At 39.3% G+C, this 16,908-nt stretch overlaps 1 protein-coding gene across 1 annotated transcript in view; it reads left to right on the top strand.

Moving 5' to 3' along the window:
- The window catches only part of LOC117910833 (serine/threonine-protein kinase TOR), a 121,097-nt gene that overhangs the window by 28,346 nt on the left and 75,843 nt on the right, over nt 1-16,908 (top strand). The window contains exon 5 of the mRNA XM_034825005.1: nt 8,326-8,424. Within this exon, the coding sequence (XP_034680896.1) occupies nt 8,326-8,424 (99 nt within the window). The remainder of the gene's footprint in view (nt 1-8,325; nt 8,425-16,908) is intronic.

The following is a 16,908-nucleotide window of genomic DNA, read 5'->3' as shown; positions in this document are numbered from 1 at the left end:
AATCTTATCATGTTGAAGTCTCTTGCTATACACCATGGCTCATTCCACAAACTTCTAATGGCCCCCAGCTTACTAAAAAAATCTTCTCTCTCCACCTTCATAGTGGGCCCATACACTCCTTAAAAAATCCAACAAAAACCATCCTCACAATCTAGTTTAATGCTGGTTTGAAGCCCTTTCTTGCTCAAAAGCTCAATTGGACCGGACTAGGGTCCGGGTGATGGTTCGACTAGTTGAACTGGCTGAGCCGGTCCGGTTTTTAAAATAGTGGTGATAGGTATAGGGTTGGGTTATGGAAAGCCATGAGGAAATTATAGGAGATTGTTATAAGTAGAGTGCCTTTTTCTATGGGCAAAGGTGGGTGGGTAAAGTTTTAGAAGGATAAGTGGTGTATTGAGCCTTTGTGTGTTTCTTTTTCCTCCTTATTTACCTTAGCTAGTTCAAAGGAGGTGTGGGTGGCGGATTTGTGGAATCAGTCTGATATTAAGGGTTGTTGGACTTTTAGCTTCTTCTTTAGACATCTAAAGGATTAGAAGATTGAGATTGTGGGGTGTTTCCTTTTGAGGCTTCAAGTGGTGAATGGGGAAGGAGAAGGTTCGGTGATTTGGTTGGAGATAAAGAACGGTTCCTTCTTTGTGAAGTCTCATTACACTTTCCTTAGAGCCTAGGAGTTCAACCCTTTTTCTAGAAGGTGTTGTTTGGAACTCATAGGTTCCACTTAAGGTGAGCTTTTTTACTTGGGAAGTGTTGTGGGCTAAAGCTTTGACTTTAGATTAGCTTCAAAGGAGAGTGCAGTTGCTAGCTAATAGATACTTCCTTTTGTCATATCTAGGATGAGTCAATTGATCCCATCCTGCTACATTGCGACAAAGTGTTTTGTGGCAACTTTTATTCTCTTTTCAATGTATCTTGGGTGTTATCTTGTTCCGTAAAAGAGACCTTGTTAGGATGACATGAGTGCTTTATTGGAACAAAAAAAGGTGTGAGGAGGAGCTCTTTTGTGCCTTTTTTGGGCAATTTGAAGTAGAGAAATAGAAGATTGTTTGAAAACAAGGAGCTATCTTGCCAAATACTAAAAAGCTTGTTTATTTATAACTTGTTGTCTTTGACCAAGTCATACATAATTGAAGCCCAATGTCCTTATATGACTTCATTGATTGGTCGAGTTCTCATTAAGGAAGAGAGTAGTTTTTTTGTTTGTCCCTTTCCCTTTCCTGGCGTCTTTTGGTGACCATTATTTACTTCTTATGTACTTTTTTTTTTTGATAGGAACTGTTGAATATAATGTATTTATAGTGTATAACCTTTCCTTGTTAATATAGGACACATATATGGTAGGACACATGTATGGTAGTTAGGACTCTTAGCCTTGTATATATATATATTTCTCAATTGTAAGTAGATCATTTTTTACATTAATGAGAACCAAGGTCTTTCTTCTTTCTCTCTCTCTCTCAACATGGTATCAGAGCCAAGGAAGAAAACCTAATTCTTTCCTGTTTCCCGTGTCATCAACTCCGGGAAACCTTCCGGTGACCGTGTTTCATTCCGATCACCTTCCCCATCTCCCAATACTTTCCGGTCATTCGGATCGTCGACAGAAACAACTCACCGCCGACGAACTTTTCCGGTGAATTTTTCCGGCGAATTTTCCGGCGACGTATTTTTCCGACACCGACCATACCAGAAGGAGCGCTTGGAGGAGATCTCCAACTTTTGTGAAGGCACCGGCACCAAAAGAGCCTCCACGCGCAGTTTTCCGGCCGGCGGCTGCATCTCACGCGTCGGCGCGTGAGGGCGCGTGAGGCCTTTTTCGGCGACGCGCCTCCTCCTCCAGCTTCGCCTGACGCCGACCAGCCTCCCTACCTCCCTGGTTCTCCCATCCAAGCCCTGCACGTACCTCTTTTGGGGATTTTGTCTCCGTCGGCCCTCCAAACAGTCTTTCCGGTGAAGCTCCGACTACTTTTTCTCCACTCCAATCCCTGCACGTGCCTTGGGAAGTGTTCTTCTACCTTTCTGGTGGTACCACGCCGCGATCTGAGGCCGTCTCCCTTTTTCGGTGGTGCCACGCCGCAATCTGAAGCCGTATTAGGGCTCTCTTCGATCCAAACATACTTCATTCTCCAGATAAGTAGATATGACTACTAAAAATTCCATTTTTTTCCGCTGTTATATCTGGATCTCCCATGATTACTTCGGAGAAATTGGTTGGCAGTGACAATTATCTTTCCTGGTCTGCCTCTGTTGAACTTTGGTTTATGGGTCAAGGATATGAGGATCACTTGATTACACAGGAGGCAGATATCCCTGAGGTTAACCGCGTACAGTGGAGGAAGATAGATGCACAGTTATGTAGTGTATTATGGCAATCGGTTGATCCCAAGATTCTTCTTCATCTTCGGGCCTACAAAACTTGTTTTAAATTTTGGACTCAGGCCAAAGGATTATATACGAATGATATCCAGCGTCTTTATAAGGTGGTTTCTGCTATTGTCCATCTCAGCCAACAGGACTTGGATCTATCTACTTATATTGGCCAGATTGCCTCTCTTAAGGAGGAGTTCTTGATTGTGATGCCTCTTACTCCTGATGTTGGGGCTCAACAAACACAGCTTGACCAATTCTTCATGGTTCTTACTCTTATTGGCCTCCGTCCGGATCTTGAGCCTGTCCGCGATCAGATTCTTGGTAGTTCATCAGTTCCGTCCTTGGATGATGTGTTTGCTCGCCTCCTCCGTATCTCCTCCACTCAGACTTTGCCATCTGATAGCACTTCAGATTCTTCTGTGTTAGTTTCTCAAACTAACTCTCGAGGAGGCCGCAGTGGTACCCGAGGTAGAGGTCAACGTCCTCATTGCACCTATTGCAATAAACTTGGCCACACTCGCGATCGTTGCTATCAGTTACATGGACGACCTCCTCACACTGCCCATGTGGCCCAGTCCTCTGATTCTCCGCTGCCTCAGCCTTCGAGCTCTTCCGCATCTCAGGCTTCTGTTGCCTCTGTTGCCCAGCCTGGTAATGCCTCTGCCTACCTTACCCACACATCTTCTCTTGGACCCTGGATTCTAGATTCTGGAGCTTTGGATCACTTATCTGGTAATAAGGATCTTTTCTCCTCTATTACTACTACCTCTGCTTTACCTACTGTTACCTTAGCTAATGGTTCTCAAACTGTGGCTAAAGGTATTGGTTTGGCCCTTCCTCTACCTTTTCTACCTCTCACTTCTGTCCTTTATACTCCTGAATGTCCTTTTAATCTTATTTCCATCAGCAAAATCACTTGTACTCTTAATTGCTCTATTACCTTTTCTGATAAATTTGTGACCTTGCAGGACCGGAGTACGGGGAAGACGATTGGCATAGGACGTGAGTCTCAAGGCCTCTATCACCTCACCTCGGATTCCTCTCCTGCCGTTTGCATTTCCACTGATGCTCCTCTCCTCATTCACAATCGTCTGGGCCACCCTAGTCTCTCCAAGTTCCAGAAGATGGTCCCTCGTTTTTCCACTTTATCGTCGCTTCCGTGTGAGTCATGTCAGCTTGGGAAACATACTCGTGTCTCGTTCCCAAAGCGTTTGAATAATCGGGCAAAGTCTCCTTTTGAGCATGTCCACACTGATGTTTGGGGTCCTTGTCGGACTGCGTCTACTTTAGGATTTCAGTATTTTGTCACTTTCATTGATGACTATTCTCGATGTACTTGGTTATTTTTAATGAAAAATCGAGCTGAGTTATTTTCTATTTTCCAGAAATTTTATGCTGAAATCCAAACCCAGTTCAATATTTCTATTCGTGTGTTACGCAGTGACAATGCCAGGGAATATTTTTCAGCACCATTTACTTCGTTTATGTCCCATCATGGGATTCTTCATCAGTCTTCTTGTGCTCATACTCCTCAACAAAATGGGGTAGCTGAACGCAAGAATCGACATCTTGTTGAGACAGCTCGTACTCTCCTCCTCCATAGTAATGTTCCTTTTCGTTTTTGGGGGGATGCTGTTTTTACCGCTTGTTATTTGATTAATCGTATGCCCTCCTCTGTCTTACATGATCAGATTCCTCACTCCCTTCTCTTCCCTGACCAACCACTTTATTTCCTTCCTCCTCGTGTCTTTGGTTGTACTTGCTTTGTTCATATTCTCACTCCTGGACAGGACAAGCTTTCCGCCAAAGCCATGAAGTGTCTCTTCTTGGGATACTCCAGACTTCAGAAGGGTTATCGTTGTTATTCCCTTGAGACTCATCGATACTTTATCTCCGCTGATGTCACCTTCTTTGAGGACTCACCATTCTTTTCCACCACTTCTGAGTCTCTTCCTGTTTCTGAAGTCTTGCCTATTCCCATTGTCTCCCCACCTGATGCTATGCCTCCTCGACCACTTCAGGTTTATCATCGTCGCCCTCGTGTCGTTGCTCCTTTCCCTTTTATTGAGGCACCTGCTGACTCACTTCCTATCCCTTCGGCTTCACCTACCCCGACTCTGCCTTCTCCTAATGACTTACCCATTGCTGTTCGGAAAGGTACTCACTCTACTCGTAATCCTCATCCTATTTACAATTTTTTGAGTTATCATCGATTATCTTCACCCTATTCTGCTTTTGTTTCTGCTATATCCTCTGTTTCTCTTCCAAAGAGCACCCATGAAGCTCTTTCCCATCCAGGCTGACGACAGGCAATGGTGGATGAAATGGCTGCTCTACACTCTAATGGCACTTGGGATCTTGTTGTTTTACCCTCGGGTAAATCTACCGTTGGCTGTCGTTGGGTCTACGCAGTTAAGGTTGGTCCTGATGGTCAGGTTGATCGCCTTAAGGCCCGCTTAGTTGCTAAAGGCTATACTCAGGTTTATGGTTCTGATTATGGTGACACATTCTCTCCTGTTGCCAAGATTGCTTCTGTCCGTCTGCTTCTCTCCATGGCTGCCATGTGTTCTTGGCCTCTTTATCAATTGGATATTAAAAATGCCTTCCTTCATGGTGATCTTGCCGAGGAGGTTTATATGGAGCAACCTCCTGGTTTTGTTGCTCAGGGGGAGTCTGGTTTAGTATGCAGGTTACGCCGTTCTCTATATGGCTTGAAACAATCTCCTCGAGCATGGTTTGGCCGTTTTAGTTCTGTTGTTCAAGAGTTTGGCATGCTTCGCAGTACAGCAGACCATTCAGTTTTCTATCATCATAACTCTTTGGGGCAATGTATTTATCTGGTTGTTTATGTGGACGACATCGTCATTACAGGCAGTGATCAGGATGGTATTCAGAAACTAAAGCAACACCTTTTTACCCACTTTCAGACCAAAGACTTGGGGAAACTCAAGTATTTCTTGGGAATTGAGATAGCTCAATCCAATTCTGCTGTGGTCCTTTCCCAAAGGAAGTATGCTTTAGACATCCTGGAAGAAACCGGTATGTTAGACTGTAAACCGGTAGACACACCTATGGATCCGAATGTCAAACTTGTACCAGGACAGGGGGAGCCTTTAGGAGACCCCGGGAGATATCGACGGCTTTTAGGTAAATTGAACTATCTCACCATTACTCGTCCAGACATTTCTTTTCCTGTGAGTGTTGTTAGTCAATTCCTACAGTCACCATGTGATAGCCATTGGGATGCTGTAATCCGCATTCTTCGATATATCAAAAGTACACCAGGCCAAGGTGTGTTGTACGAGAACAGAGGTCATACTCAGGTTGTTGGTTACACAGATGCAAATTGGACTGGCTCACCCACAGATAGACGTTCCACTTCAGGGTACTGTGTTTTTATTGGAGGTAATCTAATATCTTGGAAGAGTAAGAAACAAGATGTAGTGGCCAGATCTAGCGCTGAAGCCGAGTATCGAGCTATGGCTTTGGCAACATGTGAACTCATATGGTTGAGACATCTTCTTCGAGAGTTGAGATTTGGAAAGGATGAACAGATGAAACTCATATGTGATAACCAGGCCGCATTACATATTGCATCCAATCCAGTCTTTCATGAAAGGACCAAACATATTGAAGTTGACTGTCATTTCATTAGAGAGAAGATCGCATCAGGATGTGTTGCTACAAGTTTTGTTAATTCAAATGATCAACTAGCTGACATCTTCACTAAATCTCTCAGAGGTCCTAGGATTAAATATATTTGTAACAAGCTTGGTGCATATGACGTATATGCTCCAGCTTGAGGGGGAGTGTTGAATATAATGTATTTATAGTGTATAACCTTTCCTTGTTAATATAGGACACATATATGGTAGGACACATGTATGGTAGTTAGGACTCTTAGCCTTGTAGGACTCTTAGCCTTGTATATATATATATTTCTCAATTGTAAGTAGATCATTTTTTACATTAATGAGAATCAAGGTCTTTCTTCTTTCTCTCTCTCTCAACAGGAACTTCCTATGTACTTTAGTGCACTCTTTTTGGTGTTCTTTTAATATAATCTTTATTTTCCTATAAAAAATAATTAATATAAAAATTCAAATATTAGAAAATTTTTATTACAAAATCAATATAAATTTTTAAAATTTTAAACTAATAAAAGTTTGCAAGTATAATATTATCTTAAATATTTTTCTTAGCATCCTATTAAAATAAACAGGTTTTTCGTATACAACTAGCAGTACCATCAAAGTAACATAAGCTTAATTTCTTAGTAAAGTAGAAAAGATATATAAATATATTCTCCAATTACAATTAACCTTTTAATATTATAAATAACTATACTTATCTTACTATGCTTATGTTTAGTGTTAAATTTATTTTTAATTACTGTCGCATCCAAGTACCCGGACTCATAGTTGAGATCCTTCTTAGTCGAATCTCCTTGTCCTAAGATTTTGTGATGCAAAAGATATGACACCTAGACATGTACCTGCACTCAACACCCATACCCAAACCCATGTAACATAGAGGTCTCCTAGATAGACTTGTGGCCCAATTATGTGGTTTGTGAAAAGGTTTTTTCAAAGTCAGCCTATGTTTTGAAGGGCTAGAGTTAGTGACAAGAAGGGGTAATAAAAGAGTGCTGTTGGAAGATGCAATTCATGGCATTCCTTGGGTGATATTAATTGAAAGGAATTATGGGATTTTGAGGACAAATGGAGGATCATAGATGCTCTGTGGGATTTCATGAGCTATCTACATCCAATGGGTTCTATCATTTGGTTGGAGACCTATGCTCAAGTAGTTGATGATCTTGCCAATGGGGGAGCCTCTCCATGGTTGAGGTTGCAGCAGGCCTTCACCCTCCTTGGGGGAGCCTCTCATTCTCATCCTTCCCTCTGTTTCTTTGCTCTTCTTTCGATAATATTTTCTGTTCCCTATATAGAGAGGGTGTGACAAAGGCTCTGTGTTGGCTATCATCTTTTACGTATTCCATATGGCAAACACTATGATGAGAATGAGCATATGGTTTTAGAAGCATCAATTAAGGAGATTGGATAATGTATAGCATCTCTTGTATTACGTATGATGAAGAAGTCTAGAAGATCATAATTGAGAGCAGGAGTCGTGAAAATGAGGTTCTCAGGAAATGTTTGACTTGTGTAGGCTAAAAACTTAATAGCATCTCAAGCTGTACAGAATTCCATGGTTCTGGATTGGTATATAATTATAGTTGCACTGCATCGTCTGGTTTCATTCTCTGTGAAGATATATTCAACATTGATGTGTGGCGTAAAGCGCAAGAAGGCTGCAAAGAGAAATACATTCTACAATTAGAAAGATAATATGAAAGTTGTAGAGATCCATAAAAGAGAAGTTTGTGTTTAAGGCTAATTTGGGAAAAATTATTGTGCTTGATTTCAATGCTTTGTTTTTTTTTTGAAAAAAAGTAACCATTTCAATGCTACCATTGGCTGTTCTTATATTAGGCTGTTGTTTGAATTTCACATCTATGGCTGTAATCTGGACAGTGTTCTGACTTTAGAGGCTCTAGACATATATCTATCTTTCATGCCATTTAAAAGTCAACAGACATGCGAACTTGGGTTACATGCTTGCCAACTTTTATTAGTTAGCTGAAACCTTTATCATTTTGGAGTAGCTGCATCTGGTGTCCCTGAATCCAAAAACTAATGGATGTATTCTTCAGTAATCTTCTTCTCATGGCTTTTTATTTTTATGTCATTTCAATCTTGTTCAAAATAAATTAGTTTCTGCAGAAACTGTGACCTGATTTTGATTGTTGAACTTTAAACTGTTTTTGATGATGATGACTTTCAGATTGTAGTTTTTTGTTTCAGACTCATTGAATGCTTTATTGAGCTTGCATATTTTGTTCCTTGTATTTTATTTGATTTGGACAATGAGTTCTATGTATTGTGTTCTTGACAGGTATTATCGTATGTTTGAGGCTACACAAGATGGATTGGGTAGAAATGCTCCAGTACACAGTATACATGGCTCTCTGCTTGCAGTTGGAGAGCTTCTGAGGTTGGTTAAGATGGTTGAATATGGATGTTAGTATTTGTATTTTAGCCTTTATGACTAGCTTGGTTTTTTGGCTTGGGTAGTTGGTTGGAAAAATTATTATTATTATTATTTTTGTTTATTTTTTGATAAAAAACAAAAGATATATTGATTATGTTAAAATGTAAAAGAGAAGGATGAGAGGTCTTAGACTGAAGAGCTTGTGCCAAAGCCCCAATGTTAAAGGACAATGTAGAAAAAAATGGTCGATCGATTCTCCACTTCCTATGTATAAGATGCACCAATGAAGACTGAGAGAGTTGTAGGATCTTTTCAACTGTGGCATGTCATTTGTGTTTGCCTTCTTGTGCGCCACTAACCAAGCAAAGGCCTTGACCTTTAAAGGGGCTTTTGATTTCCATAAAAAATTGGTAGGAAGGAATGGGAATGGATTTGATAAAATGGACAAGGCTAAGAAAAAAACATATATTTTTTTTTGATAAGTAAGAGTATTGTATTACAAAAAAGCGCTGAATTAGCGGCTTAAGATGTACAAGAAAGAGACACTCACCCCCTTATAGCTGAAACAAAAAAAAAGTCCAACAAGATGTACAAAAAACAACCCACCCAATCAATGAAATCTATTAGTGTTGAAGGACCATCTTTTATAAACAATTTAGACTTTGACCAAAGTAAATAAACAAAAAAAGCTTTCAGCTTTTGCATGGACAACACACTGCCTTCAAAGACAATTCTGTTCTTTGCCTTCAAAACTGACCAAAACAAGCATAAAGGGTACTAAATTATTTTTTCTGCCTATTGGTGTTCCAAAAGTGCCTTTTCAAAATCCTGGAGAGGACGATATATCTTGGATTGACGTATCCATATTCCAAACTGCCCTGCTCTTCTTACCCCCCTTTCCTCCCTAAGAGGGTTTCCCTTACTGAGGAAGGAAACACTCAATACACTCCAAACAAAGTAAAAAAAAGCCTCCACACATCCCTTGTCTTTTTGCAATGGAAAAGAAGATGGTCAATGGACTCCTCATGCGCTTGGCACAAATAACATCTATTTGCTAAAGCCCAACCTCTCTTCTGAACTTGGTCCAAAGTTTGAACTTTTCCTCATGACGCTTCCCAAGCAAAGAAGCTTACTTTTGGCTGCACACTAGAGTTCCATATCATCTTCATTAGGAAACATGACTCCGGATCTAGGGCTTTATAAAGAGACTTTACCAAAAAGTTGCCATACTTCAATTCCACCCACCTCACCCTATCCTCATCCATAATCACTCTCTTCCCACTCAAACACAGCAAGTTTTCCATCTCATTCATCTTCCAATCATTGAAAGGCCCAGAGAAACAAGGGCTCCAACTCCCTCCTCCCCCCTTTCCTCATTGAAATAGTCCAAACATTTTTCACCCAAGCCTCTTTGGAAGTAGCTAGGGCAAATAAGGAGGGAAAAGATTCGCACAAAGGTGTAGTTCCACACCACTTATCCTTCCGAAAGCTCACCCTCTGCCCATTTCCCACCACAAAAGAAATTCTAGAGCTAACAAGGTGCCCAATCTTCCTAATTGCTTTTCACAGGCCTACATCATACCCCACCCTAACTTCCCGAGAACACCACCCACCATGTTTCTCTCCATATTTCCCCCTCATTACTTGATTCCAAAATGCCTCTTTTTCATTTGCAAAGCGTCAACTCCATTTGCCAAAGAGAACCTTATTGAGCGTAGCAAGGCTCTTCACCCTTAGCCCCTTTTTTCTTTTATCTAGACGAACTGTCATCCACATTACTAAATGAGGTTTTCTCTCTAGAGCCTCACCTTCCGACAAAAAATCCCTTTGAATCTATTCCAATCACTCTTGGCAAATGGAGAATAGACATAAAATAAATTGGCAAACTGAACAAAGCGCTTCATATCAAAGTGATTCTCCACCCTTAGAGATATATTATCACTTCCATATAGCCAATCTCTTAATTCCATCTCAAGCTGCCATGGATTTAAAAGGAGCACCCAATGACATCCCCAAAAAAGTGGACAAAAGACTTCCCACCTTACAACTAAGTTCTGCAACCAAATCTTCCACATTCTCCACCCTTCCCATTGGGATTGACTCACTTTTATCCATATTAACTCTTAGCCTAGAGATTGCCTCAAACCACATCAACAACTACCATAAAAACCTATCAGTGTATCATCAGCAAACAACAAGTGGAAGACCTTGACCCCTTCTACCATGCACCTGGCAAGTTGATAAAAAGCCTCCATAGATTGCTCTCTTTAAAAGACAATTAAGGGCTTCCATCGCTATCACAAATAGGTAAAGTGAAAGCAGATCTCCTTGTTGACAATAGATCTGTTGAGGGTGCTTTTGGTGGAAGAAGTGGGGAATGGACAGGGAGTTGGTGGATCTTGCCTGATGAAGGAGGTGAATGATGGGTTAGTGGAGGAAGAGGGAGGGGTAGTGGAGTCTTGGAAGGACAGTTGTTTAGTGCAGTTCTGCCACTGTTTGAGAATGCCAACTGAGGGTTTTGAGGGGGAAATTTTGAAGTCTCTTAAGAGAATGAATGAGAGAAGAGAACATTTTGAGAAGATGACCAGGAAAAAGGGGAAAGGGTAGAAACCCTAAAGATCTGACTTGGAGCTGAAGAAATTGGTGTGTTTGGTGATTATTGTCAGACATGAGGGGCTCATGGGGGAACTAGCTTTTGTTAGATGAAACTTCGAATCCTGTCATGGAATGTTAAAGGGGTAAATGATGGAGATAAGAGAAAGATGATAAAGGCTTTTATTAAATCTCAGAAGATGGATTTAGTTTGTTTGTTGGAAACCAAAATTTAGGAAATGACCATTGGGATTGTGTGAAGTCTTGGGGTGGTAAGATGTTTAGAATGGGGGGCTATGAACTCGGGGGGGTGGGGGGCGGGGAGAGTGGTTTGGTTGTGGTGTTTCAGGACAATGTTACAACTGTTGGAGATGGAGGTGGGGAATTTCTCAGTTTCTTATCGTTTGAAGAACCGTGAGGATGGATTCTGTTGGAGCTTTACATGGGTTTATGGACCCACGTTGAAGTTGGATAGAGAAGGTTTTTAGAGTGAGCTAGGGGCAGTTAGAGAACTGTGGAGTGACCCTTGGTGTGCGGTAGACGATTTCAACATGATCAAATTCCCTTCGGAGCGTAGTAGAGGAGGTAAATTGTCCCTAGCCATGAGGAGATTTTCAGAGGTGATTGAGGATTTAGAATTGAGGGACCTTCCCCTTCAGGGAGGCCTTTTCACTTGGAGCGGTGGCTTAAATGACCGATTTAAATCAAGAATTGATCGTTTCCTCATTTATGAAGAATGAGAAGATCATTTTACGGGGGCTGTTCAAACTGTTCTTGCTAGGTCGTTGTCAAACCACTTCTTGATTCTTCTTGATGGAGGAGGGATGAGGAGAGGTCCCACAACATTTAGATTTGAAAACATGTGGTTGAAGGAGAAGGGCTTTAAGAATGTTTTGAAGACATGGTGGGGGGGCTTAATTTTAGTGGGTCTGCTAGTTTCATCTTGGCTGAAAAGCTGAAAGCTTTGAAACCTCTTCTGAGAAGTTCAAATTAGGAAGTTTTTGGCAAGTATGAGGTGCAGAAGGAGCTAGCTTTGAATCAAGTGGATTTTTGGGATAAGGAGAGTGCTCGCCCTTTGTCTTTGGAAGAGGGGGAATCTAGGAAGGAAGCTAGAGAGAATTAAAAAAAGTGGGTTTTTCTTAAAGAAACGTCTTGGAGATAGAAATCAAGGGAAATTTGGTTGAAGGAGGGGGATAGAAACACAAGCTTCTTTCATAGAATGACCAATGCTCATAGAAGGAGGCTAGACTCAAGATTAATGGGGTGTGGATCATAGAAATTAAAGAGGAAGTGAGTAGAGCTTTCCAGCTTCTGCTCTCCACCAACAGTGACGGGAGGCCTAACTTAAGTGAACTATCTTTTGAGAGGTTGGAAGTCTTAGAGGTGATAGGGCTGGAAAAGCCTTTTATGGAGGAGGAGGTGTTTGAGGCGCTGTCAGGTTTTAGCAGGGATAAAGCTCTAGGCCAAGATGGGTTCTCCATGGCTTTTTGGCAGTTCTCGTGAGAATTCATGAAGATTGAGGTGATGATTTTTTTTTAGGGAATTCCATGAATCTGGTTGTTTTGTGTGGAACTTGAATGCAACCTTCCTAGTGTTGATCTCGAAGAAAAGGAGGGGGGGTGGGTTGGGGGTTGTATAAGTGTTTGGCTAAGGTGATTTCTAAGGCTCAAAACATGTTGTGTAGGGTAGGCAAATTATGGATGCAGTGCTTATTGCCAGTGAAGAGAAAAACATTTTTTTGAGAATAAACTTGAAGAGGATAAAGATCAAGCTCTTAAATCTGAGATAGAAAGAAACAAATGCATGGAAGTAAGTGAGGACATGGTTGGAAAAATTATCGCATGCCAACTTGACCAATCTATAATCACTTCTAGATAGGTAGATCTAGAATCGAGATTAGATTTTTGTTGGAATGCCTAGGGTAAGTGAAATTTCCTTGGTTATATGATGGAGCTGTGGAGGGAGCTCTTCTGTTCTTTTCTGGGTTAGGCAGGGTTCTTTGAGAGGCATATGTTTATTTGCTGAAGGACCATGTAGATGTTATCAAGAAACCTTGTAAACTAGTTGAATGACTTGAGAGAGAAACTGGAGGTTGACACTGGGACAAAGAGGGGTGTGCCACTTTCTAGGGACTTTAGTGGGGATTGCATGCTCCTTAATATGTTCTTTGCATCCCTTTTTTTGCTTTCTTTGTTTTTCTCTTTAGGAGTCTTTGGTTTATTTGGTTATTCTTTTTCTTATTTCCCTTGTGCCCATGTTTTTCTTTTTTTTTTTTGGACTTGAAGGACATCTCATGTCAGAGCCCTTTTTGTTCTATTTTCCACTGATTATAAAAGAAATTCCTATTCCTTGTAAAATATTATATAAGTACAATAACATTATTCTTGTAATACTAGAATAGTGTTGAGAATAAGAGGTAATATAAAAACACATAAATGAACAATTTTAGAGGAATTTATAACCAAGTCATTAAGTAAGAATACATGGGTTGTGTTGGGGAGCCTAATCTGACCAAACCTATTCGGGTTGAGTTTGTTTTGGCATGTTTGTTATTGGTCCATAAATCTCTCAACCTGAAACTTGTTTATTTCAATTGGTTTAAATTGCCAAGGAATGTAATGTAGTAGGTGGGAATCTATTATGATCATTCATACATATGGATCTTTTAGTTGTATAGATGGAAGTCCATGATCATTGCCTATATTTTATAGGAGCAATTGATGCTAGTGGATATAAACTTATGAAAGGTACATACTGTTGTACAAGGAAAAGCAAGTGAAGATTCTTTAGTTGGTTTAACTATGGTTCTTAGTCATGGAACTTGTTTAATTGTTCTAGCAAACTTAAGGAACAGATGCTAAGTGTTGCTGGTGGGAATGTGTGTATTTGTATATGTGTATGAATATTTAGCAAATGGAGATTGATTGCAACATTCAAAAAAAAAAAAAAAAAAATGTTTATTACACTTTACCCCCATAACCCATAGCGTGTTTTGCACATTGCCCCATCAAATTTAAAATCGAGCAATATACCCTTCATACTTTATAATTACATACAATGTACATTTTTGGAGTGACGGTGATAAATTTTTTGACATAAGGTGCATGTGCTTTCCACCTGACATGTTTAAGCGAGGACAAAAGGGTAATTTTGCAACCAAAACAAACCCCTCCAACTTTCCTTTCCTTGTTGTTCGTTCCTCTCATCTTGTCGTTCCTCTTGCTGAATCCCCAAATTGCTGTTAAAGCCCTAAAATTCCAAGGAAGCTAATGTAGATATGGAAGAGCAGACATCGAAGAGAAGACATGGAGTTCCACGATATGTTTTTTGTCTTGCAATTTCTTTAGTAGCTATAAAAATTTCGACAAAGAGGGTTAGGGTTTTGTTTTGATGTTTCAGAAAATTTGGGGAAATATTTTTTTAAAACCCAGCGAAGAAGAGAGATGAAAATTTGATGTAATGTTTTAGTTTGTTGTTTCATAATGGAGTTTCATTTGATGTTTCAGAAAATTTAGGGAAAATTTGAGGGAAATTTGGGAAACTTATCTGCAGTTTGTTATGACATTTTTAATTTTTTTTTTCCTTTTAAATTTGGGGGAAATTTGGTTTGTTGATATCAATTTATTTCTTTGTAGACCTGCATAGTTTTCAATTGATTTTTTATGCATCAAGTGATTTCTTTTTTTGCTTAATGATTGGTGTTCGTTTTAATTATGTCTTTGTTTCGGACATCTTTGTTTTTCATTCATTACTTCCATAGTCTCTTACAATTTTGATTTTTCTCGGTTTCATTTGGATTTGTGCTTGTTTTGATAGAAAATGTTTTTGGAGATACATTCCAAGGTTTTTTTTTTTTTGGGTTAAGGGTCTAGGTTTCTGGATTGTGAAAGGTTTTCCGAGAAAGTATTTTCTATCAAACAATTAAGGGAACCTTTTCTATCTTCTTGCTTGCCCCGTCCACTAAACCATTAATTGATACGTGGTTATTGTTACAAGATTTGCTTTGTAAAGACAAAGATGTTGTGGTTGTTATTACAGGATTTGATTTGTAAAGTCAAAGAAGTTGTGGTCGTTATAGGATTTGATTCAACAAAAGGAATGAATGACAGAGGAGAGATGGGCTAGAGGGGTTTTATTATTTTTGGTTGCAAAATTACCCTTTTGCCCTCACTTAAATAGGTCAGGTGGAGAGCACATGTGCCTTCCGTAAAAAAATGTAACATCGTCACTCCAAAAATGTACATTGCATGTAATTATAAAGTATGAAGGATACATTGCTCGATTTTAAATATGCAAAACACTCTATAGGTTAGGGGGATAAAGTGTGATAAACCCAAAAAAGAAAAAAAAAAAAAAAAAAGGAAGTAGAGAACTATAAGTACTAAAAGGGTCTTAAACTAGTGGCAAGTTATCGATAAAGTTTAAAGAGGACAAATTTCCAATCTCCAATGAATTCATTGACCATATTGATAGAGATTTAGGAGATAATCTTTCAAAATCAACTCTAAATGTTACAGGCTTGAAAGCTCTTGATTTGTTGTGTTCCTTGGAAACGTTAGAATAAACATAAAGAACTATTCTCCATATACCAAAAGTTGAAACCTTTGTTTGAAACCTTTGTTCCTTTGTAATGTTTCAGCTTGGGTTGGCATGTGTATATAAGAAATGATTCAATGCCTTTGGTTGATTTTGTAGATTAGTTGGGTTCTTGTTGACAGGGAGGGTGGTTTTCGTGGCTTTTCTTTTGAGGTCTTACCTTTGGGGGATTGATGTTTACGTCTTGTGTACTTTGGTATACCTTTTCTTTTGCTATTTGTATATACTATCTTTCTTTGTCTATAAAAAAAAAAGGAAAAAAGATCTCCATATGCATTTTCTTTTCTTGCCAATGGAATTATGATGCCAACTAATTGAATTATCCTTAACCAAGCAAAGCAAAACCTGTGGAACTTTGAAAGTGGAAAACCACAAGACTATAAACTATTTGTACATACAACATGAGAATACCTGACTCATTTAATTATGCGAACTACATCAATTTGAAATAAGTTTACCCTTTCTTAAAAATACAAAAAAATGACTACTTATTTGCTCTATAATGAATCAAAGTCACCAAAATGTCTATCTACCACATTTCCTACTAGGATGAGTGTGCATTTCTCCATATTAATTTTTAGATTAAACCGCATTTTGACGAAGAAAAATCCACTTTGGTACATTTTTTTTTTTCATTAGTAAGAAAAAAGAATCGATTGATAGTGTTACAAAAACCATACACCATGGTACATGTGCAATGGGTAATGAAAAGCATAACCTGAAAGAGAGAAAACACAAAAAAAACTACTTTTGCCCTTGGTTAGATCCCACCTAACCTACATAATCAATTAAAGGCATTGTCCCTTGTACTATGTACATCATAACCCATAATGTCGGACTTCTAAGGAAATAACAATCTAGTGATTAAACCGATTACTACTCATTTTCAAATGCTTTTTGATTCACTCTCTTTCAAATTATCCACAAAAGGGACAAAGGAGAGACTTTCCAAACCTTTGTGCATTCTTTTTTTACAAAAGAGTCGACCTAACTTAAAAGAGTCTTCCTAACCGTAGAAAGAAGAACCTAAACTACATTAAACATAAAGAAGCAGGCTGTTATAACACTCTTGCTTTGGTACAATGGAGAAGAATGTGATCAATTGATTCCACTTTGCTTTTACAATGGTAATATTTGTTTACTAACGACCACCCTCTCCTTTGAAGCCGGAATAAAGTCAACACCTTTCCTTAACTAGCTTTCCAAGCAAAAAAAAGTCACTTTAGATGGGACCAAGAATTCCAAATGATGCACATTAGAAAAGGAATTTAGCACCCTGTTAAAAAAAAAAAATTTTTT

Source organism: Vitis riparia, chromosome 3 (genome assembly GCF_004353265.1).
Source record: "Vitis riparia cultivar Riparia Gloire de Montpellier isolate 1030 chromosome 3, EGFV_Vit.rip_1.0, whole genome shotgun sequence".
Lineage (NCBI taxonomy): Eukaryota > Viridiplantae > Streptophyta > Magnoliopsida > Vitales > Vitaceae > Vitis > Vitis riparia.
The sequence above is the reverse complement of the archived record's forward strand: the minus strand, read 5'-3'. Positions and strand labels throughout refer to the sequence as shown.